At 39.6% G+C, this 23256-nt stretch overlaps 2 protein-coding genes across 2 annotated transcripts; both read left to right on the forward strand.

The window, feature by feature from the left end:
• The first annotated feature begins 520 nt into the window (after positions 1-520).
• On the forward strand, positions 521-6623 carry pnp6 (purine nucleoside phosphorylase 6). Its single transcript, XM_088379139.1, has 6 exons — positions 521-696; positions 3048-3217; positions 3314-3417; positions 4376-4551; positions 5265-5455; positions 5771-6623. Exons 1-6 carry the CDS (start codon positions 677-679, stop codon positions 5965-5967), a joined length of 858 nt encoding a protein of 285 aa, XP_088235265.1. The 5' UTR covers positions 521-676; the 3' UTR covers positions 5968-6623.
• Positions 6624-10059: 3436 nt separating this feature from the next.
• Positions 10060-22874, forward strand: calb2a (calbindin 2a). Its single transcript, XM_088379140.1, has 11 exons — positions 10060-10346; positions 15088-15164; positions 15254-15343; positions 16587-16667; positions 18736-18792; positions 19774-19851; positions 20711-20766; positions 20852-20891; positions 20991-21044; positions 22155-22226; positions 22403-22874. Exons 1-11 carry the CDS (start codon positions 10256-10258, stop codon positions 22517-22519), a joined length of 813 nt encoding a protein of 270 aa, XP_088235266.1. The 5' UTR covers positions 10060-10255; the 3' UTR covers positions 22520-22874.
• The last annotated feature ends 382 nt before the right edge of the window (positions 22875-23256 follow it).

A 23256-nucleotide genomic window follows, 5' to 3' on the forward strand; every position in this document is an offset into this window, starting at 1 on the left:
AAAAATAACTCTTACAGACATATTGGTCAAGCTTGCACTGGAATTAAAGCAACAGATGAGGTCAGAGAAGGTAAACCATAAAATAAGCTTGCTGCAAAGAAGTTTAATTGCTGTGGCTAGTGGACATTGGATATTGTACCTATGTGGGCTGAGCGTTTTTAATTGTTGTGCACGACACGAAAGGAACCATTGCCATTTTGCCAATATGTTTTGAACTAAAAGCATTAAATATTTTCAGTCATTATCCATTTATCATGAACTTTATTTGACATCAGACCATGGGGTCAATTGCAAGATTTTGCTCTTTGTGTTTGAGAAATGCATCAGTCAAAAGAGCTCAAAGTTAGAACAAAAAATGTGAATTATTATACAATTACCTACTTCTCCCGACTGATAACTTTTTTTTTAAAATAAATAACTAAAGCCGAACTCTACTTGTATCATATTCGATGTACTACACGATATAAACTTCAGTTCCTCCCTAGTGTGATTGGCTCCGCCTCTTTCGCAGGCGTCATCGCGTCCAGCGTCCTCCACTGATTTACTCCGCTTAAAGACTGGAAACGAAAGTCGGCGCGACTGTTTAACTAAACTTAACAACCCAAACAAACAAAAGACAGAAAAAAAAAAACTAATTGCCTCCAGACGATCGACTGGTCCAGCTCATCCAGAGGACATGGAAGTGCCGTTGTGCAGGTAGGAACCGTGAGCCGCTTAAATGTAAGACCGGTGAAGCTTAAGGAATAAATCAGTCAATACACAATTGATCAGCTCACCTAAAAATAACAGATTTGACATATGACGTAAATTTTAATCCTATTTACGTTCACGTTTTACGCACCGTCGTGATGCCGCCAAGGCAACAATTTCGGATCAGCCTGGAAGATCGATCTCTGCCAACAGGCAGCACAATTAATTAGAATGGCTCGCAAAAATATGTACCCGGTATTTTTATCGTTGTCATACAGGTTCGTTTTAACGTTCTGGTCCACTGATAGTATCATATCTTGACAAACGCCCAAGCAGTGACTCGCCGAGCTGAGCCGAGCGCTGAAAGCGGGGATCACTGACAGCACCACGGAGAGCTCCAGGCCCGCTCCCCAGCTCTGACGTCAAAATACCCTTTAGTTTTTATAAACTGTAAATCACCTTGCGCAGTGTTTTCCAACTTTTACTGGACCATTGCTAATATTTCTAATCACAAAAAAAGTTATGGGACAGCCCCCCCAAGGACAATTTAGCCAGCAACATTTTGGGGAAAACAAAACAAAACAAAACAAAACAAAACAAAACAAAACAAAACAAAACAAAACAAAACAAAACAAAACAAAACAAAACAAAACAAAACAAAACAAAACAAGAAAAGTTAATTTGTTTCATTTGTTTAAAAATAACTTTTTTTTTTTTACTTTTTAAGAAAACCAGAAAATAGTTGTACTAAGTTCATTTTGTTTTTACTTGTTAATCACTTCACTGGTTCTTTTATCTCAAACAAAATATTTTAGGTTGCATTACCTGACATGTTCCGGCTTGTACTTTCGCCTTCATCTGATGACATGTCAGATAATGCATCCTAAAATATTTTGTTTGAGATAAAAGAACCAGTTAAGTGAAAACCAGAAAACTTATTGCCTAATAAATCATTTACATGGGGTCGTACGGTGCTAAATATTTCATTTATTAATTAAATATGGAGTGTATGAATTGTTTTAGCTGTGTTTTGATGTGATGCCAATTAAAATATTTTTTCAGTCAAAAAGTTAGGAAAACCCTGTCTTACAATCTATTTTTTGTTCTCAAGAAAATGAAGTCTCTTCTTTTTTAAGTGTTTGTCACTACTAGTTTTGATTACTCATGTTGGCTAATCTTTAATTTGACTGTATTACTGCCGTTAGATAATTTATAGAGCAAACTATCAAACTATCTTATCACTACAGTTTCACTTTTGTGTTGCCTCAAGGTCAATCATCTGTGTGGTGCCTAGCTGGCCGGCCATTAAATAAAGCACAATGAGACAAATGACACACCTCCAAGCAGACTGAGACTGCAGTTTTGGACTTCTAACAGAACGATGAGCATAGCTGCTTAGATCAATTCTGAGTATAGGAATCACGGATGAAAGAGAATGTTGGCATCTAAAATGAAGTCAGTTCAGTTATCCATTACAACAGTCTGATGATTCAGCGTAGTGTGTACAATGCTGCCATTAACACTTGGGATAAACGTGAAGGGCAACCTCTGCAAATGATAATCGATTTAATCACTTTCTTGTATGTGTTGTAATAGCTTGTCATCCTAAACAAAATGCCTTTAAACAATCAGACTCTCTTCCAAGAATACATTCAAATAACAGACTTAGAGAATACTTTGTAGCATGAAATGAACATTATGAACGAGTCATCATACAAGTCTTGATTGTATTACTAATGCCCTCAGTCAAATATTCAGGGCCAAAGAACCGGGCAAGTCCAAAGGCGCTCTTGGAAACACTGTCTTTTTCATTATTCTTCCATTCGTTGCCATTTTGGAGGGCCTAGGCATGCCCCAAAACATCCCGGTGGTTGTAAATCCACATCTTCTAATGTATGCAAAGTACGAAGTCATTCACATACAGCCAGGCAGCAGTTTCATTGATGGACATGAAATTCAGTGGACAAGTCTATGATGAGAGGATGCACAAAAAAGTCTTAATTGGATCCATCCCAAGAATTGAACAGGAAGTTGACCATTGTGAATTCCATGGCTTGCACTTACCTAAGAGAATTTGTCCTAATTAAAGTAGTTATCCTAAATCCATAGGCCGATCTAAAATACAAAATATTTCAACCTGTACCATATCATATGAGTGGGGCTTAACACGTGTTTACTGATCATGACAAGGATTCGCCATGAAAAATCGAGGGCAAGGGTTTGGTCACTGCATTATCGTTTTTACCTCTTTATTTTGTTTATTTTTGTATGGATGTGTTTTTCCCCTTTTTCCCCTTACATCTTATATTGAAAATGTGTCCTTTGGCATTAATCATTATAATTCATTTGACTTTAAGATCCAGTTATGATGACTGCAAAGGGACTGCCGACTGGCTGCAGACCCGCATCAAGCACAGGCCCCGAGTTGCCATCATTTGTGGGTCAGGCCTGGGCGATTTGGCTGACTTAATAGAGGATAAAATAGTTTTCCCATATAAAGACGTCCCGGGTTTCCCAACTAGCACTGGTACCTTTTGATTTGTTTTGTTTTCATTTGACATTTTAGCAGAAATGTGTCAGAGGAAAACTCAGTTGGTGTTTATACTTTTTATGCTCTGTTCAGTGCCAGGTCATGCTGGACAACTGGTTTTCGGGAAGCTCCAGGGCCGGGAGTGTGTCTGCATGCAGGGTCGATTCCACTTCTACGAAGGCTACAGCCTAAACACTGTAAGAACTGTAATAAGTTTCATGGAAATTCGTAGATTTTACAAACTGCTGCATTTGGTTGGTGTTCCACCGAGACAGAATTGTAAAATTATGCTGAAAGATCAGCTGGAGATGAGAAGATGCTTTACATTTGTGTCAGCATTGGTCAATCGGTTGCCAAGGTCAATCGACCTTTGTAACATTGAGATTGTATTTTGGTTTCAGTTTATCACCAGTTGTGATGAGCCTCTTCACATAAAGACAATCATAAAACCCAGTTTTATATTTATAATAAACAGAAGTTATACAGCATATGAAAGTTTTGGTATCATCCAGTTAGGACCTTAGACAGATTTTGCTCTTTGTCCCATTATGACACGGGTAATCCAAGATAACCAACTAAGCAAACATTACGAAGAATAGATGACAGATGTTCAACATAGATTTCATATACGTGAAGCAGTCAAAGGGTTTTCAGCCACAATGAAGGATGAGAACAGTCTTGAAGTTCTGGCTTAACATTGACACAAACAAAATTGCTGATAGACGTCAACTTCATCCTCATTTGAAGCAAAATGTTAAATGTTTTTGCTGGCCCTGCAACATCCCCTGCACATGTGTGTTTATTTATTATTTTTTTTAAATTTATTGTTTGTTTGTTTGTTTTCTTTTTTATATGTTTGTTTGCTTATTTGTTTGTTTGTTTATTTGTTTGTTGGTTGACTGATTTCTCCCCTTTCATTCAAGTGAGGAAATAAACGATGATGACAAAACATCAGGACTCATTAAGGGTTGCTCATCGTCTTCTAAAGTATTGTTAAAAAGAAATATCCACTTCGTAGATATCAATGCAACCCTCAGTGATGCCACGCATATATTTGTATCTATATTTGTCAGACGTTGATCAAGTAATAATGGAACATTCTGAACATATTGAAAACAAGACATTAATTATAATGCACAATATTTGTGACTGTAGGTGACGTTCCCTGTGCGAGTCTTCTTCCTGCTGGGTGTGGAAACTCTGATTGTGACAAATGCAGCAGGTGGACTCAATGGCAGCTACAATGTGGGGGATATTATGGTCATTAAAGATCATATCAACCTGCCCGGTTTTGCTGGCCAGAGCCCATTGGTTGGGCACAATGAAGACAGGTAACACTCAACATCCAATATAATCTCCAGTTTGTAATATTTTTAAGGCCCACCCAAAAGAGAGTAAGTAATGCTGCTCAACTGTCCTTTCTTCGTGTTATTAAAATATATAAAGGAAACATGCTGCTTTCTTGAAAAATACGCCATTATGTTTGTGGTACAAGGCGGCACAGTGTTGCACTGGTTAGCATGTCCTCCTCACAGTTCAGAGGGTGCAGGTTCGATTCCACTGCCGGCCCTCCGTGTGTGGAGTTTGCATGATCTCCCCGTGCCTGCCCACCAACATCCCAAAAAACATGCATGGTAGGCTAATTGAGCACTCCAAATTGCCCGTAGGTGTGAGTGCGTATGGTGGTTTGTCTCTGTGTGCCCTGTGATTGGTTGGCAACCGATTCATGGTGTCCCCCGCCTACTGCCCAATGACAGTTGAGATAGGCTGTGACCCCCGTGGGGACAAGTGGTGCAGATGATGGATAGATGGATGAAACCGGGAGTAGCGGATTTTCTATCGCATGGCAGGAGGCATGTGTTCTAGTGTCAAATGCCAGGTGTGAGTTCAGTTAAGTTGCATTGATCGGTGTGCAACGAGTTTAATAAAAGTACGCAATGTCTTCTTTTTTTCTCAGAATGAGTTCTTATCTCATGTGATCTCATCTTATCGTACCTGTACAGCCTCTCGTTTTCTCTATCTTATCTATATGCCTCGTCCTCAGGTTTGGAGTGCGTTTCCCTTGCATGTCAGATGCCTATGACCAGAACCTGAGGGCTTTGGCCATTCAGACAGCAAAAGAACAGAAATGTGGCAGTTTCATGCAGGAAGGCGTTTACTGTATGGTGGTTGGACCAACGTTTGAGACCATCGCGGAGTGCAAGGTCCTGCAGAAATTTGGGGCAGATGCTGTTGGTAAGTAGAGATATTTAGAAAGGCACTCTCCTCAAAAGAGAAACGATAAAAAGTGAAAAACAAATTACACTCACAATGCAGTATGGTTTCTTGCATTTTAAATTAAGTGGGATTATTGTTCTTTTTGGAATCAGAAAGTTTTGATTCGGCTGCCTTGTGATGTTCCTTAAAACATTGAGCACATCATGCACATGTACAGTATGATGTACATCCCGATTCTGTATAACAGGGATAACATAAATAGAAGGTTAAATCACATGTAGTAAATGCGGTATTTTGTTGTACATCTTACTTCTTTTTACTTCTATCTTTTAGGTATGAGCACAGTCCCAGAGGTAGTGGTGGCTCGTCATTGTGGCTTGCGTGTCTTGGGTCTTTCACTGATCACCAACAAAGTGGTGACAGATTATGACAGTCATGAGAAAGCAAACCATGAGGAGGTGCTAGCGACCACCCGCCTTCGTGCAAAAGATCTCCAAAGGCTTGTCAGACATCTTGTCACCAAGATCTAGCACCTTCAGTCCAAATCTGCTGGAAACCTAAGGGTACTTACTCATAGTCACCCCAGTTGTTCAGTTAGAGGGGACTCAAGTAGGTGGTGATAAACAGAAACATGAAATAAGGAGCACATACCCCTGGGTGTCAAACTCTGGGCCTCGGGCCAAATCTGGCCCGCAGTGTAATTATATTTGGAAGATACATGATGAGACACAAAAAATGACAATACCAGATATTTATCTAATTTTACGATATTACTCCCTTTATCCGTCAAGACTGCAATGTGGGTGCGCTGGAGGTACACTAATTTTAAGCCTGTTGATTTCTCACTCTCTTAGTTATATAACTTTTGGTGCTCCTTTTGGATTCTCATTAAGTCACAATGAAAATCAGCCTTTTGGTTTTGTTTTGCTTTTAATTCACACCATGCAATTATTTTTGATAAGAAAAATCTGCATATAAGAGTGAATGCTGAATAAATTCATAACTAAGAACACAAATTCATGCATCTTTGTTGGAGTGGTTTCTGATCATCGCTGTTGATTTTCAATATTGTCAATGCCATTGTCAACATTTTTAGTGTATTTTATTTACAATGATTTTGGATTATGATATCTTTGTGTGTCTTTGGCATGTGGAGAAATTGACAATAAAGCTGATTTGACTTTGACTTTGATTACCCTGGATGTTTTTATGCCACAAAGATACAAAACAATACTCTATTTGGTGTTTTTAGGCTACAGACAAATCTTGGTTAGTCGGTTAAATTGAGGTTTTACTGTATATTGTATATTTGAAGAGCTGAAGTCAAAACTCTCAATCAGCAGTGATGTACATGGCTATTTCTCCCATACATACAATTTAGAAATAATTTTCGACCAAGAGACCACAGCAGTGAAATATCAGGATGAGGTGTAACAATCTTGCAGTTTTCAATCACATCTGATTTGGTACCTCCTGTCAGGTTCCTTTGACCGTTCTAATCATTAGAGCGAGAAAAGCCTTTATCAGCAGTCCACTGTTTGGACCATTTGTATTGCATTATGCTAATGGAAGTCTTTAAGGGGAACGTCACAAAGAAAAACATTTCACACCCCATGTATCATCTTTTCATATGAAATGCTGCATTTATTATATATGCACGTTTGGATGCTGGTCCATTGCTCTGTCATCGTTTTTGTCAGTGTTTTTTTGGCCCACATGCAGAACACACTCAGGAGACCGAGGAGCTCTTTAAATGTTTATTGGGGTGGGGAGGAAATAGCTGAGCTGAGGGTCCGGGACAGGAGCAACAGAGCTGGTCGTCCGAAGGTGGAGTGAGTGCTGCCAGGGAGGAGTGGAATCTGTCAGGAAGTCAGCGAGGGATCCAGGAGCAGCAATAGATCTTGTTAGATGGCTTGATAAGAATGCGGCGGAGGGCGAACGGGCAGACCGGAGTGCCAGGTGATGCAGCGAAAGCGAGCAGGGTAGATCAAGCGTGAATACGAGGGCATGGAGGTAACTAACAGTGGCAAACACTCAGGCGAGGATCTGCTGGCTGCAAGCTCCTTAAGAGCCTCCCTCCCCTTAACGGATTCAGATCAGATCACATATGGATCCTCAGCCACCCTGCTCATTGACGCCACCTGTGAACAACAATGAAAACTCCCAGACCCTGACATGCTCAAACTGAGACAAATTATATCATAATCCAAAATACTGATGTGACATGATTCAGTGAACACTACAATTAAAAATACTTGTTAAATATTGTTTGCATTTGTAAAGATATCAACAAAGTCATCCCCACCACAGCGACCACTTCACCCAGCACTCAATCAAGTATGTGTCTACTGATCTGAAATTTTCGTGTTAGCTAACGGTAATCAGTGAAGCCAACCAAATTTACCACATCTCTGCTTACTTTTTGGCATTGGAATGGTGCTCGAGACAGTAGTTCCGCGGCCACACACCTAAATACGTCGAAAGTCAAACCTTATGTAAACACACCTTCTACAAAAAGACAGCGGGAGATTTAGAGGAAGGGAAATGACTATTTTCTGTTACATTATTCATTTACATACAGCCTGCAGAGTTGTGTCCCACTGCGGAGCTGAAATATTCATATAAATAAGCCAAGGCATCACATATAACACTTGTATATGACTGGATGGTTTCCTCACACAGACCTTGCAGCCTTCATTCTAAAAATATCGACTTGGAAGCAAAGAAGTAGAAATTGGAAGATAAGAAGCAGAAATGCAGATAGTAAGTTGAGCAAAGAGATGAAAATTTGTTATCCTTGCAAATCTGCATAACTGGTCATTAGCCAAGAGTGTGCAATGCCCTTGTATTGATTATTGGGGACTGATGGTATGAGCAAATAGAGGGGGACACCTTTGCTGACTCCACATCACCGCACACGCACATGTGCCTGAGGGCATTCTGACCTAGCGTTCCCCCAATTTTGTGAAAGTAACTTTTCCAAGCTTAACTGAAAGTGACTCCCCACCAGAGGGTGCATCTAAGCACTGTTTGCAGTTTGAAGCTGAAAAATTACTGCTATGCCTTTGTGCAAGATCACGTTCAGCAAAGAATCTTTTATGAACATGATGGTACACTTTTTTTCTCTCTTTAATTGATTTATGTTGACTGGCCTGTTTCCATTTGGTGACATCAGCATTCGTTCAATACTGTTTACCTCTGACAAAGTGCATGAAACGATGTGGTGACAAAACATGCCACGTTCTGTTGGGAAGCTCACTTGCACAAGAAAAAAAAAACTCGGCTTTAGCTTTAAAAAAAAAAAAAAAAACTTCAGCATTTCTAAAAATGTGCTTCTCCCATATCTTCTCAAGAAGACAAACAAAATAAAGTAAGCAGAGCTTTGACTTATTATAGCCAAGCAGAAAATGAAAGCGCAAGGATATATAGTCAAAGTACATTGACTAATTCCTTTACATGCCAGACTGGTAAAATCAAGCTTGTTTCATAAGAAATATTAAATACAGTATTTTAAAAACAAATACACAATACATCTAGTTAGGAAATGCAATTAAAATTATAAACTTTGAGTGTGAAAAAAAAAATAAATAAATAAAACCCAGTGCCAATTCCTGACATGTGTGATGACCCCCCAAAAAAACGATTTGCTTCTTGAAATGTTTTTCTAGGATGACCTAATAACCATTGACCTTTATGTGCGGAATTTGTACCCACTTGTGAAAGCGTGATCTTCATGAAAGGATGCACAGAGGTTGCAATGCTTTGTATTGGCAATATGGGTTGTTTTCGTAGGAAGAAGTTCACAATTAATGTCCATGAAATTCAAAATATTGGGTTAATTAATTTTATATTTTCACAGGTTAAAGGGGACGCATATGATTGGACGCACTTTTCAGACACTGTGGGTGATGTGAAGCGTTTTTACACCTGTAGTCAGTGGTAACAATAGGAGTCTCATTGGGTGCAGCAAGACGGGGAAAGCCCGCAGCCCTCGTATTGACACAGTGATGTCTGCTGAAGAGGCCTTCTACAGGATCTACCCAATTCAAAAAATGCTTCTCAGAACGGATGTTATGTAGTTTGTCCAAGCGTCCAGCCATTTTGAACTCGGCTTGTCCTATTCAGGGTCACGGGGGTGCAGGAGCTTATCCCACCTGACAACGGGCAAAAGGCAGACTACGCCCTGAACTGGTCGCCAGCTTGTCGTAGAGCACATATGGAGACAAACAACAAGCCACACCCAGACTGCTACTGAGAGAATCTATCCCACGCTGCCTGCACACAAGTTAGGCGTGTGTACCCCAACAACTTGCCTTTGTTACATTAATGCCTTTGTTTGTATCATGGGTCCTAAGCAGTCATTTTATTTCAGCAAATAGTGGATGCTAAATTAACCCCCCCCCTTTCTCTCTCTCTCTCTCTCTCTCTCTCTCTCTCTCTCTCCACAATTTATATTTCTTATGTGGGCTAATCACTGCTTGCTGGAGGCAATGTGGTGAATGTGATTAGTGTGTGAGTTTTAATTAATTCCTGTGAAGCTTCACACACATTGGCAAAGACACACGCGTAAATACGCACGCGAGCACACACAGATGCACAGCAGCAGGAAAACACGCTGCAAGACATACATTGAGCGCACGCTCAGAGAATGGATGCGATTAGATATTGTAGGTGCGAAATGCTCCCCTAGCGGTCAGAACGGAGTTAAAAAGCAGCGCGTGAGCGGCGGCACGCCACTGTGCGTCCGAAGCTTGAGTTTGACAAGAGCCACAGAAAAGTTAACAGCGGACTTGAGACGTGTGGCATCCGCAGAGCATCATGGCCAACAAAGCGCAGCCTCCTCACCTGCACCTGGCCGAAGTCACCGCGTCCCAGTTCCTCGACATCTGGAAACATTTTGATGCCGACGGTGAGGCTGTTTTATTCCAAGTTACATTACTTTTTATTTGGCTTCAACTGCGGACTTTTGAAGGACTGTTAGGAGGGGGATGAAATAAAAAACGTGAAGAATCTAAATACATCATGCAAGCCGTTATGAAGTGAAAGAAGGGAAAGTCAAAGTGTTCATTGCATTAATTTGTTTATATTATTTCCAACAGATAGATTCAGAATCAATACTTAGTAAGAATGACGAATGAGAAGGGGAGACTACCGCACATGCTCAACAATAAACGCGCAATTACTGAGTAAAATCTCAAATAAAGCAGGACGCTTTTCAACAATCATATAAATAGGCATTATTGTAAATAATCGTTTAGAACTAAAGTGAATACTTTTGAGTGACATTAATTAATTTGCAGTTTCCGTTTCCATTAATAAGCATGATTGTCGACGTTTTGTCAATAAGTGCAGTGTCAGGTGACAGCTTTATTCAGTAAAAAAAAAAACAGCTCCCTACTATAGGTTTTATTGATCAGTTTCTGTCAGCATGGAATTATCACTGTCGTACTTCATCCTCTCCTCCCCCACCCACTTCTTCCGCGCGTGTGTGCGTGATCAATTGGACACGGGACAGATCTCTCTCTCTCTCTCTCTCTCTCTCTCTCTCTCTCTCTCTCTCTCTCTCTCTCTCTCTCTCTCTCTACATATTTAATATTGATGATCAAAATTATTGTTATTTTACTGTAGTTATTTGTAAGAAAGCGTTTAATTCTCTTTGTTAAAAAAATGCTTGGGCCTGAAAACAAGTTTTGTTCTTTTGTTTCAATGTTACACATGTATCCATCAATTTTCTGTACCCTTCGTCCCCATGGGGGCCGTAATAACGGTAAAAATATAAAGGTTTCATGGGTTCTTTTTGGAACGCAACCCCAGCGAAAAATGAGAGATTACTAGAACACTCAACATTTCTGCAACTCACACCACACAGACAATTTTTTTATTCAGTTATTAGCTATTAATTACTGTAAATTTAACGTCATGCTCATTTCTGAATCAGTCAACATCCTCACACACCACTGAAAATGATGTAAGCCATTTCAAGCTGCTTTATATCTGCCCTGCCCTGATGCAGTCTTTTTTTGACGATGCCTGCTCATTTGCTTTAAGTTATTCCACAGAGAAATGAAGGTGGAATGAGGAGCTGTATAGCCTACTCTGCGATCACCACTGCTTTGGTTTTGGAGTCCTTTTTTTACATATTGTCCTTTGCAGCTACTTTGCTAATCAAATGTGGCCATTGCATCAACACACTTGGATGCAGTATGTGAGTTCTTCCCTCATTACTGGGAGTGTCTTCTTGGTCAGCAGAAAGAATGGAGAGCTAATTTGTTTGATCAGATTGTGCAAACATCACTGAGTTTGAAGTTTAAAATACACGGGAGGTGATGCTTCCAGAGATGACAGAATCACTTATATTACCCTGCCGGTGCAGGATCAAATCTCTTCTGAATTGCGCCTGTGTCTTGCAGCTCCTCTGTGCTGTGTCCTTCTCATCTTTCTCTGCTGTATCTGACAGTTTTTTATTTATTTATGTATTCTGTTCAAAGCATTTTTGGAAAATATCACCTGCACTCCCTCCTCCTAATTATAGAACATTTGCTGGCAACACTTCTTGTTAAGCTGCCTATATAATATTGAATATTAATCAAAATCACCCACACCAAACATTTGAAATGGCTAGATTGCAAATTCCTTTGAATGTTCTTGACATACCCTTGAAAATGCATTTAATACTGCTTACCGTTCGAAACGTTTTAGAATAAGAAACTCAAGCAAGAGTAAGGCGACTTAACAAGCATCTCTTGGGATGTGTGATGCAATACTCTACTGTGTACACTAGTGTAGGGATAAAGTGGCTTTGCAAACCTTTTAACTTACAGGCTGGTGCAGACTTGAAAGTTTTGAGTTTTACTGAGCAGAGTGCAAGCGCCAAGGTTTACAGTTCCTATAATTTACATGTATGTAATAAAATAATTGTCATACAAAGTATGCGGTCCATGTAGACTCTACATTTGTACAAATAGGCACAGGAAGTATTTGTGGTTGTGACTTTGCCTGTCGGCATCACGGTGGGTAGCACACTGGTCCACCAGAGGTGCGGGGGTGGAGTCCAGCTCCGTGTTATTTATATGTTATCCCCATGCCTTTGTAAATTTTCTTCTGGGTGCTTCAGTTTCCTCCCACATTTCAAAGACATGCATGGTAGGACGATTAAACACTCCAAATTGTCATTGGTGTGATTGTGAGTGGGAATAATTGTTTGTCTGTTTGTTCCCTGGCGACTGGTTCAGGGTGCCTACCGCCCAAAAGACAGCTGGGATCGGCCCGAGCATGTCCGCGAGCCTCGTGAGGATAAGCAGTTCGGAAAATAGATGGACGGCTGGAAATGTATTCTTCAAAATGGATTTGAAGTGAAAAGATCTGATAGATTGTAGAACATGAGTTTAAATTTCACCTGCCTCCAAAATATATAAAAAAAGAAGCTGCTCTTCACTTACTGATGACAAAAGTTAATGCAGCAACTTGTAAAGAAGCCTTAATCGAAAGATCGTTAATTTTCCAAGAAGGAAACTATAGATTCAAAAATTTTAGACACTTCAGACACTCATTGTACGATTGCCCAGTACCGTAAAAAAGTTTTTATTTAACATTTAATTAAATGATCTGAAATATAATTGAAGTCAAGCATTAATGCCAGCCCATTTTCATTTTCACACCCTGTATAACATCTTCAGATCAATATAAAAGCGTATGTACTGAAAATCACTGCAAAGAGTTCATAGTCTACTTTGCACCAGTAATCAGCATGCAACGTATCGTACACTGCAGCTTTGAGATAAACCAGAAACTATTTATAGTAAATCTTGGGAATTAACATTTCCACATGCAAACTTAAACAAAAAAACCACACACATTTAGTGATAAATCAGTCTATTGTTGTTGATTTTCTTTTTCAATTGCATATGTGATGACTCCCTGGAGAAATGCATTCATTAAATCCTTCCTATTGACATTTTACGCCACTTCCCTTGTATTTACTCACCATGTACTTGCACTAATTGTTTCAGAGGTCATTTCTCCCTAGAGAGCTAAATGTCAGTGAGACCTACAGGAGAGAAGCTTCATAGCGGGATGGCTGTCCTACTTATGGAAGCAGCAGGAGCAAGCATTTATGAGTTGTGATAACATCACTAAGACACACATACATGTCCCTACAGACGAACACACAAACGCATGCACACACACGCACGCACACTCACACACGCGCAAACAAAATGTCTCTGTATAGAACAAAGCTGCTAAATGTCAATAGAATGGAGGCGGAGAAGATGAGAGAGCGAGTTGATGAGTTTGAGGAAGAGGAGCGGAAGTAGATGGCATGATAATCATTGTTAATGTTAAATGAGGCAGTGCTGCCTTCCAGGGCTTTACAGAAGTAGCTAGTCAAGTCGTTTGGAGCCATCTGTCCAGTCATTTGATGGGCTTGGTAAAAAATGTTTGCACACATCACGTATACAGTACTACCTTGGTGAAAGGAGCGCCAATATTTGCTTTCTGAATAACTGCGTTTCTGTCCACTCATTGATTTCCCCGGTACCACTCTTATAAGAGAAGCCACCTCTGAATCATCGTGTTCAAAATCCTAGAAGCTGTTTTTCCATAATTAGCTTCTCGGTATTGGCATTACGTTATTTAAAAGGTTAAGAAGGGAAGGAAGCGTGTGACAGCTGAAAGGCTCGTGTTTAAATCAGTACCAGCATGCACACGAGAGGGGGCAGCTGCATGAATAAAAAGCTTTTGTCAGAATAAGCATACAGTTCGTTCCAAAGTATTTGGACAATATTAGTATTTAGCATTTTTCCTTTATAAGGGACTGGAATGTGTTTGAAATTCAATAAAAGTCAGGATGTGATTGAAGTGCAGATTTTAAATATGACATTTACATTTCTAAGTTTATAATACCAGAATAAACATAATTATATTATATAATTGTCTCACAAGAAAAAATGGTCCTTCCCGATTGAAGCCCACAATCTGCGAGTTATCTACAATATGGAGCTGACCTTTGATCCTCCAGTCAGCAAAATGATGCAGTCATGCTTTTCACATTTCAGATTATCAAACAAAAATAAGATTCAAAATTTCCTACGTCCCGGAAGAAAAAAAAGAGACCCATGCTCTACATATTACTTCCAGAATGCACTAATGCAATACAATTCAGGTATAAGAGGATAAAAAAAGATAATACTACTACGAATAAAATTAATAATAGAAAAAATGCTAAACAATATTAATAATTATATTTTATTGGTTAATTATTAATAGCATTAATAGCAATAAGAATATTAATAATAACAATAATAATAATAATAATAACAGCCAGGTATGGGAGAGTTTCTGGACTTCTCCAGTGCCTTCAACCCACCCCAAGCACACACACAGGCACGGGGAGAACATGCATACTCCACACAGGGTGGGCTGGAGGTGGAACTCGCAGCCTCTGAACTGTGAGACGGGCATGCTAACCAGTGTGCCACCGTGCTGTCCTATTATCATTATATTTACAAGTATCACACTTGTCAAGTCCATTTTGGGCGCCTGATTACTGAAGTTCTCTGTTTGGTGTGACTGCTCGATTTGGGTGGAAGCTCTTAAATTAAAGTTGAAAGTCTCCAAATGTGTGTGTTTGTGTCCCATTTCTCTAAAAGGCAATGGTTATATCGAAGGAAAGGAGTTGGAAAACTTCTTTCGGGAACTGGAATCAGCCCGGAGGGGAGCTGGCGTGGTAAGTCACGTAGGCAGTCATTCAAAATATTCTGTGCATTTTTACTCACATTTTATGTTTACTTAATTATGTATGTTGGATATTTGTAGGACCCTTCAAAACCAACATTCAGAGAAAAGATGAAGGACTTCATGCAGAAGTTCGACAAGAACAAAGATGGAAGAATTGAGATGTCAGAGGTAAGATAGTGGGTGTATGCTTGTTATTCTACCTAGAACTTTGCACTGAAAATGAAAATGGCATGTTAGACATGCAAAGCGACTTAGAACTTTGTCATCCATCGCCTTTTGTCCGCACAATGGGCATCCGTCTGTTCCGTCCCATCTCTGGTGATCGCCCTGGCCAACTTTACATCATCCGCGAGTATAAATGTCCTTGTAGTGTCTTATAAATGTCCTTATTGCGTATTGATCTTCTAAGTGAACCCCGTCCTGTGCTGAATTCAAAGAAATTGAGATGAGACACCTCCATTGGCAGGGAAGTAAGTGGGCTGTGTTAACGCACACAACGGCAAAAACATATGTTTCATCCTGCATGCATTTACAAAATACCAAAAGAAAGAATACTCCAGACCATTAGATGTGCGCTGGGCATGAAAATGGGACCCTCAGTTGCTCAAAGAATTGCTTTTGGTCTAGATTAGAACACTGTCAGAGTCCTGGACTGTCTCACACTGCTGGAAGGCTGTTCCAGATTTTACTGTTAGCAGGCTGTTACAGTAGTCTAACCTGCTGGAGACAAATGCAATGAATTTGCCTCTCTAAGTCATCTTTAGACATGACTTCTTTGATTTTGGAGATAATGAGGTTAGTGATTCAATATGTGGTAAAATTCAGGTCTAAGGTTCGAACTCAATAGTTGTGTACTCGCCGACCTAAAGATTGAAGAATAGGGAAATCGGGATTGAGACTCCAATTTCAACAAATTAACCTCCTGTCCTTGAGATAATCATTGAACCAGTTTAGACCAGAACCAGACTCTCCCACCCAGTGATCTAACATCTGTTGTAAGATCACATGGTTGAATGTGTCAAAGGCAGTGCACAGGTCCAGCAGAACCAAGACTGAGACATTGCCTACATCTGCGTCCAGACAAATGTCAACTCATCACTTGACAAACAACTCAGTTCTGGAAAGATATTGACAAAATATTGAACAACAATGTGGTTCAAGGATATACATTTCTTTTGATAATCCTAGGTTGCTGAGTTTATTGAGCACTCTTGTGGAGACCCCAGAGCATGCAAAATCATGAGTAAAAAAAGATCTACCTTGGGCATCGACAAGTTATAATTTTCATGCAGGTGTTATCCATCTGCAACGTTGCCGTCAAAATGTTTCACAGCTGCGATTGCATAGGAGGTTTGACTCCTCTATCTTTTGTTCTTATCTCATCTGTTTGTGTGTCATTCTATCTTTGTAGCTGGCCCAGATTCTTCCCACTGAAGAGAACTTTTTGCTATGCTTCAGACAATTTGTGAGTTCCAGTGCTGAGTTCATGGCGGTAAGCATTTTTTATTTATCCATCCATCCATCTATTATTTGTACCGCTTGTCCCCATGGGGTCGCCGGCGTGCTGGAGCCTATCCCAGCAGTCATCGGGGCAGTAGGCGGGGGACACCCTGAACTAGTTGCCAGCCAATCGCCGGGCACATGGAGTTAGACAATCATCCATGGAGTGCTCAATCGGCCTACCATGCATGTTTTTGGGATGCGGGAGGAACCCGGAGTTCCCGGGGGAAACCCACGCAGGCTCAGGGAGAACATGCAAACTCCACATAGGGAGGGCTGGAGATGGAATCGAACCCATAACCTCTGAACTGTGAGGCGGACGTGCAAAGTAGTATCCCACTGTGACGCCCTATTTAATTGACATTATTTATTTTATTTATCATATTTCATTAACATTCTTATCTTATGCTGCTTTGTCTCCACAAGATTTAGCTTGAAGCCTCCTTTGCCACGAAAGCCCGATGTAAGAGTGTGTATGTTCCTGGCTTTCCAATGTACTGCTGGTTAACTGTGTCAACGAGCCACTTGCTGCGTGCACTGAAACATGACGTATAATTAATTATGAAACACTTTCATAGCTTCAAGTAAAACAAAACACAGAAATTGAGAAAAATATAAATCAAGTAAAACTGTATTTCTCAATGGGAGTTGCTATTTGAGAGTACTCTCACCCAGAGAACGAGAGACTTTCAGTCAATCATAACTTTAAATTTTTAAAAATCGTTCATGTTCAGTGATGACTACATGGAGCCCCTAAAATGTAAAGGCAACATAACATTTTCTTCATGGTGGAGAACTCACAGTCTTTTGCCTCACAATCATCAGATTCTGTTCTGACCTGGCTGGAACACAAGATGAAGCTAATCAGCTTTTGGCATTTGTGTAAACAGAAAGAAAGGGTGGTATGTTGATGTATTCTTTATTAAAGAGGCCTGAGGCAAGGTTATCAAACACAGCAAACAAATCCCAATTTTTTATGCACAGTGAAGTCAGTTCCTGTCAGGTTTTGAGTTCAAACATGTAAAGAAGGCGATGCAAATATTGGTGTGACTGCCAAATCTCCACCAGATGCTCCATGCAAAACATGTGAGCCCTGAAACATTATTAGCACAAAAATGAAAAAAAAAAAAATCTTTCTCCGGTGAAGCGACAGCGTATTTACTGGGCATAGGCTACAGTAGTTTCAGTAAACATTTATTTACAGAAAACATATTTTTAAAAAATCGATTTAACAGTTTTAAGTTTGCATAAAAGACCTTCGGTACTATTTGGAGTATAAATTATGAATGATGGTAGAAGTAACACAAAACTGTCCTCAGAGTGTTGAAAGCTTCATGGAATATAAAACAATTTAATCTACCAAATCCCTGCTGAAGATAACACTAGGGTAGATTTTACATTTTGCAGCAATAAAAGAATGTAGCTAATTATGAACCAATTGCATGCATGGGGGGGAATATGTCCTTTTCCCCGATGTCATTCACAGGAAATAATGAAATGAGAGAAGGTCAAAGGAGAATGCCTGAAGGATACAATCAATGGATGACTGCAAACAGTCACAGAGGAAACTTAATGAAATGTCGATGGGAAGCCGAGAGACAGAGTTTGAGAACATAAAACGGGAATGTCGGATTCATTGGTCTTTGTTGAAGGGTGTGTCGAGAAGGAAGTGAGCAAAGAGATTTTAAAGGGTTAGCATGAGAAAGCAGGACCTTCTATTTTCAGGGTCATGTATAATATATAACACCACTGCTAACTGTTCTCTGCAGAGCCAAGCAAACGAGAAAGAGAGTGACGGGGAGGAGGGGCGAGGAGAAAGCGGGGAGGGGGCCATCCGTCTTTGACAAGGAGTCCTTTGGACGTGGACAGCTACTGGATTCAAACATTCATTAAAATGAATGTCTTTGCCTTGCCTTGTATCTTTCTGTCCCTTTTTTCCTTTAGCTATGGTTGAAGATAGAGTTTTTCTTTTTCCGGTTGGAGCGATGTTTCTTCGCAGTTTCTTTAACGTACTCTGCTGGAAGTAAAAAAGTGATTTGTTCTTTTTCCCATTTTTTCAGGCATGGCGACGATACGATACAGATCGCAGTGGCTACATCGAAGCCAACGAATTGAAGGTTTGAATGAGATTTTAATAAAATTACCCAACAACGGCACCTTTAGTGGTGGAAAAGGCATTAAACACAGTTTGCAACCATAACCAAAACACAAATGATCATTTTTTATTTGGTTTTGTCCCTATTTTTATTTTTATTCTTCGTGACAGGGGTTCGCTTTGGCCTGGGGAGTTAAGTTCAGCATTCGCTTTGATGATATTTGGCGCTATCTAGCATTGTGAATGGGTACAATGTCTAGACCCCAAATGTAAGACGACCCCCGCTTTTTCAGTCTTATTTCAATGCAAAAAACACCGTCTTATATTCGGACCAATACGGTATCTCTTGTTTGGCTCATGCTGGACTGTTGTCAGGCCATGTTGTGATTTATGTTTTGTTTTCAGGTGAGTCAAAATTCGGTACTTTCTACCATCCACCTTGTGGAAAACATTTTCTTAAATTTTGTTATGCAAAGTGCCAAACTGGGAGAAACAGGGTTACCACTTGGTTACATAAGCTGTTTGTTGTTATGGGATCACATTTCCAAGTGCAAATTAGGTGTAGGTCCACCAATGCTTTTTTAAAAATGTAAGCTTGTAGGCATGAGATGTGAAAATGTGACTCGGGTTGGGAGGGTAAATAATTATTAATTAATTAACCTAATTATGTTACAGTCCGTTTTAGTTTTATAGGGGGGATTTTCGATTGAATACCTTTGCACTTTTATCTTTTTTGTACATTATTCTTTTCTAATAATAGTATCATTAAATCAAAGTATTTCATGTCTGTTTTCCCTAAAATGAAAAAATACAAAGACTCAACGCTGAAAATGCATATTCCAGTTTGTATAGCACCTGTTGCGGTGTTTTGTTTTTTTTCTTTTTACTTTTCTGTAGCGATTAAAGATTTAAGTGGTTCACTCAAATATAATTTGAATGTGACAATAAAGAAGTAAGCCCTACAGTATATTACCGGACATTATGTTTTTGTGTGTGTGCTCAGGGCTTTCTGTCGGACCTCTTGAAGAAGGCAAACAGGCACTATGACGAGCAGAAGCTTAACGAGTACACACATACCATAGTAAGTCGCTTTCCCATGTGCAAAAGCTCTCACAAATAAACACATATTTATATTTATTTTACGTAGATTGTATGTTTGCCTATTAATCTTGTAGTTAATATCATTTGGAGAAGAGGAGGTATAAAAAATAATTGGGTTAGTGATTTAGAGTGTCATTTATTTTTATTTAAATTAAAGCCCGTAGTTAACACAGACTTGCAAAGTCTTGACCGATGAAAGGTGATGTTTTGTGTAATTTTACTCCGGGAACCCCCATTTTGCTCCTGAGTGGTCTGGGCAGCTCGTGTCCTGCAGCTTGAATGTTTTCAAGCCAGATGTGCTAACATCTGCTAGTTCTTGGAAGCCCCAAAGGTGACCTGACCTGATTTGGTGAAGCAGGTTGCTTATACATGGCTTCACTCTTTAAGGTTCAGCTTGAGAACAACTACCAACTTTGGCGATGAGTGTGGCATTTGAAAAGTAATTAAAGAGAGAACGATTGACTATTAAAGATGTTCTTCAGCTTGATTTGCTTCCAATAAAATGACTGCAGAAATTAAAAGCATTAAAGACGATCTTTTCAATATTTCCGTCAGTGTTATGTGGGCAGAAATTTGAGAAACATTGCAAAATCAATTCCAAGTAATATCCTCTCTAATACATTTAATTTCGCCACTCACCATGGAGAAACTATAAGGCTGTCCCCTCATTGCCCCATGCAAAGTTGTAGCTGCAATTTGAAAAGTTCGACTTACTGTAACTGCAATCCATTTTTCTATTGCTCACTGTAATATTATGCAAATGGCATTAGCCTATGAATAATCTGCCTTTCTCATTCGCCTCTGCCTCTTCCCATTACTGCTTTGCTTTGCTTTTGTAGCTCAGGATGTTTGATCTGAATGGAGATGGAAAACTGGGCCTTTCAGAGATGGCAAGGTAATGTGCAATTTCACTTCCCTCGGGTAATGTTTAGGTTGAAACCCATTGTCTGCATCATTGATGAATTTGACCTTTCTCTCAGACTTCTACCTGTTCAGGAGAATTTCTTGCTCAAATTCCAGGTAGGGTACAGCACATAAATAGAAACAGGCCTCTATGATGTATCTTATTAGATCATTAATTCTGACCTTTAAGTGAGAGAATCTTTTTTATTTTTAAAGGGTGTGAAGCTGACCAGTGAGCAGTTCAATGCAATCTTCACATACTACGACAAGGTATATTATGGATCAAAATTGTAATGTATTTCTGGAGCAGGCCATTAAAACTATCATAGAGCAAACGCAGACTCAAGGTGGAGTGTGAATCGATGAGTGTGCGTGCGTAGGGCCAAATGCTGAGTAATTAATGTCATCATTCTGATGTAAGTGCTGCTTCAGGAGCACAGACCGCTGCTGCCAGTGTTTCCATGGTGTGTCGAGTCAGTTCAGCCTTAACAAGGCTCACAGCAAGAGCTCCAAATTAAGTCTCAAGTGCCTAACAGCACACGATGAAGTTGAGCGCTTCACACATTGCTTCGATTTGTCACGGTTCTCCGCTTGACCAAATGTCCCCTCAAACTACCTTATTTTCCGGACTATAAGGCGCACCTAAAAACCTAAAATGTTCTCAAAACCTGACAGTGCACCTTATAGTCCGATGCGCCTTATATATGGACCAAATTCCTAAATTTAAACTAGCCCGAAGCATTGTGTCATGAAATCAATCATAAGTGGCCCGCTGAAGACTATGAATCATGAATCAAAAAGACTATGGATCATTATTTTGTGATTATAAAGTAATTTGTTGTGTCTGAAGTTGAAATAAAAAAAGATAAAATGGAGAATGATTTGATTTGGATTAAAAATCTGACATGATGAATTAATGGTGCACCTTATAGTCCAGTGCGCCTTATATAAGGACAAAGTTTTAAAATGGGCCATTCATTGAAGGTGCGCCTTATAGTCTGGTGCGCCTTATAGTCCGGAAAATACAGTAGAAAGGTTTCGTTTTTCTAAGATCTAGGACAGTTCAGTCAAGAATTGACAAAGATCTTTGCAAAACAAAAGAAATGCATGCAGATTCTTTCAATTCTTCAAACAAAATAAACTGAAAATAGAGGCCACAGTCAATCTTTTAGGTGCAGAAACCATTTATAACTTACCTTATGTTTGTAAGATATACATCTTAATATACTAATGACAATATCTTGAATATACTATGTCCATTGAGTGTCGAAAGAAATAACTGCTGAAGTTGCAGTTCTTAAATAGACATGTTATGTATTTCAAAATGCTATGAAGGCAACTAATCAAGCATCACATGCGTTTCTGCTGCCTTTTTTTCAGGATGGGAATGGCTACATTGATGAACTGGAGTTGGACGCCCTGCTACGAGACCTTTGCCTGACAAACAAGACGGTAAGACAAGAGTCCAGCAGAAACTGGCAAATATAATATACAATATCCTCAGAACCTTAAAATGAACTATTCATCCTGGGAACACATTGAAACAATCATCTTTTGTTGGTGACAGGAGTCGCACCTTAACCATTGCTGACTCAATTATATGTAACTTTTTATTTATTGTCCTCCAGGAGGCAGACTTGAAGAACCTGAAAGACTACAAGCAGAGCATCATGAGCTTGTCTGATGGCGGGAAGCTCTACCGCGGAGAGCTTGAAATCGTCCTCTGCAGGGAGCCAATTCAATGATTCCTGATCCTTTCTTGTGTATGATTATGTCTGCCACCTCCCCTGCTCCCCCAGTAGAACATTCCCTTCCTGCTGCCTGGCATCTAAACACCAGGTGCATGCGCCGGACCTCCCATCTTCTCCCAAAGCTAATTCCAAATGAAATGAACCATTGGCACGATTTAGAATTTCTCCATGAACCCTTCTGCAACCTGACCTCTCACCCCTAAGGTGATATTTTCTTAATCCTCTAGCAAGTCTGACTATTCAATTTGAAGTCTTAACTTAACTTAATGCCATGATATGTTTGGAATTGCAATGTTGTTTTTTGGCCGATAGTGTTAATTGGAGATCTCAATAAAATGCCTCAACATGACTTCATTTTTAATTACTATGTTTGTCTTTACATATCCTTTCCTATTTTACTGTGAGTGCTTGTCTAGACCGTCTTTACTTTGTCCCATTTATCATTTCAACAGTGTCAGAGATTTGATCTTCTTTGTTTAAATTTGTATTACACAAAAATATAGGTACCAAAAAAAAAAAAAAGTGACACAAAGGAGAGTAGCCAACTTTCCCGAGAGCCTTTGGACAATTTAGGTGCCTTGCTCAAACATATCTGGATAATGGACAAAACAGCACATTTTTATAAATCGATTTCTAATAGTTAATTAGTATGGAAATAAATTGATACAACGAAATGCAGACAGGTGTTATTATGAACAAGTACTAAATGAAGCAAGATATATTTTTTTGCT

The sequence above is a fragment of the Syngnathus floridae genome, chromosome 6 (genome assembly GCF_059516105.1).
Source record: "Syngnathus floridae isolate MCC-2025c chromosome 6, RoL_Sflo_1.0, whole genome shotgun sequence".
Lineage (NCBI taxonomy): Eukaryota > Metazoa > Chordata > Actinopteri > Syngnathiformes > Syngnathidae > Syngnathus > Syngnathus floridae.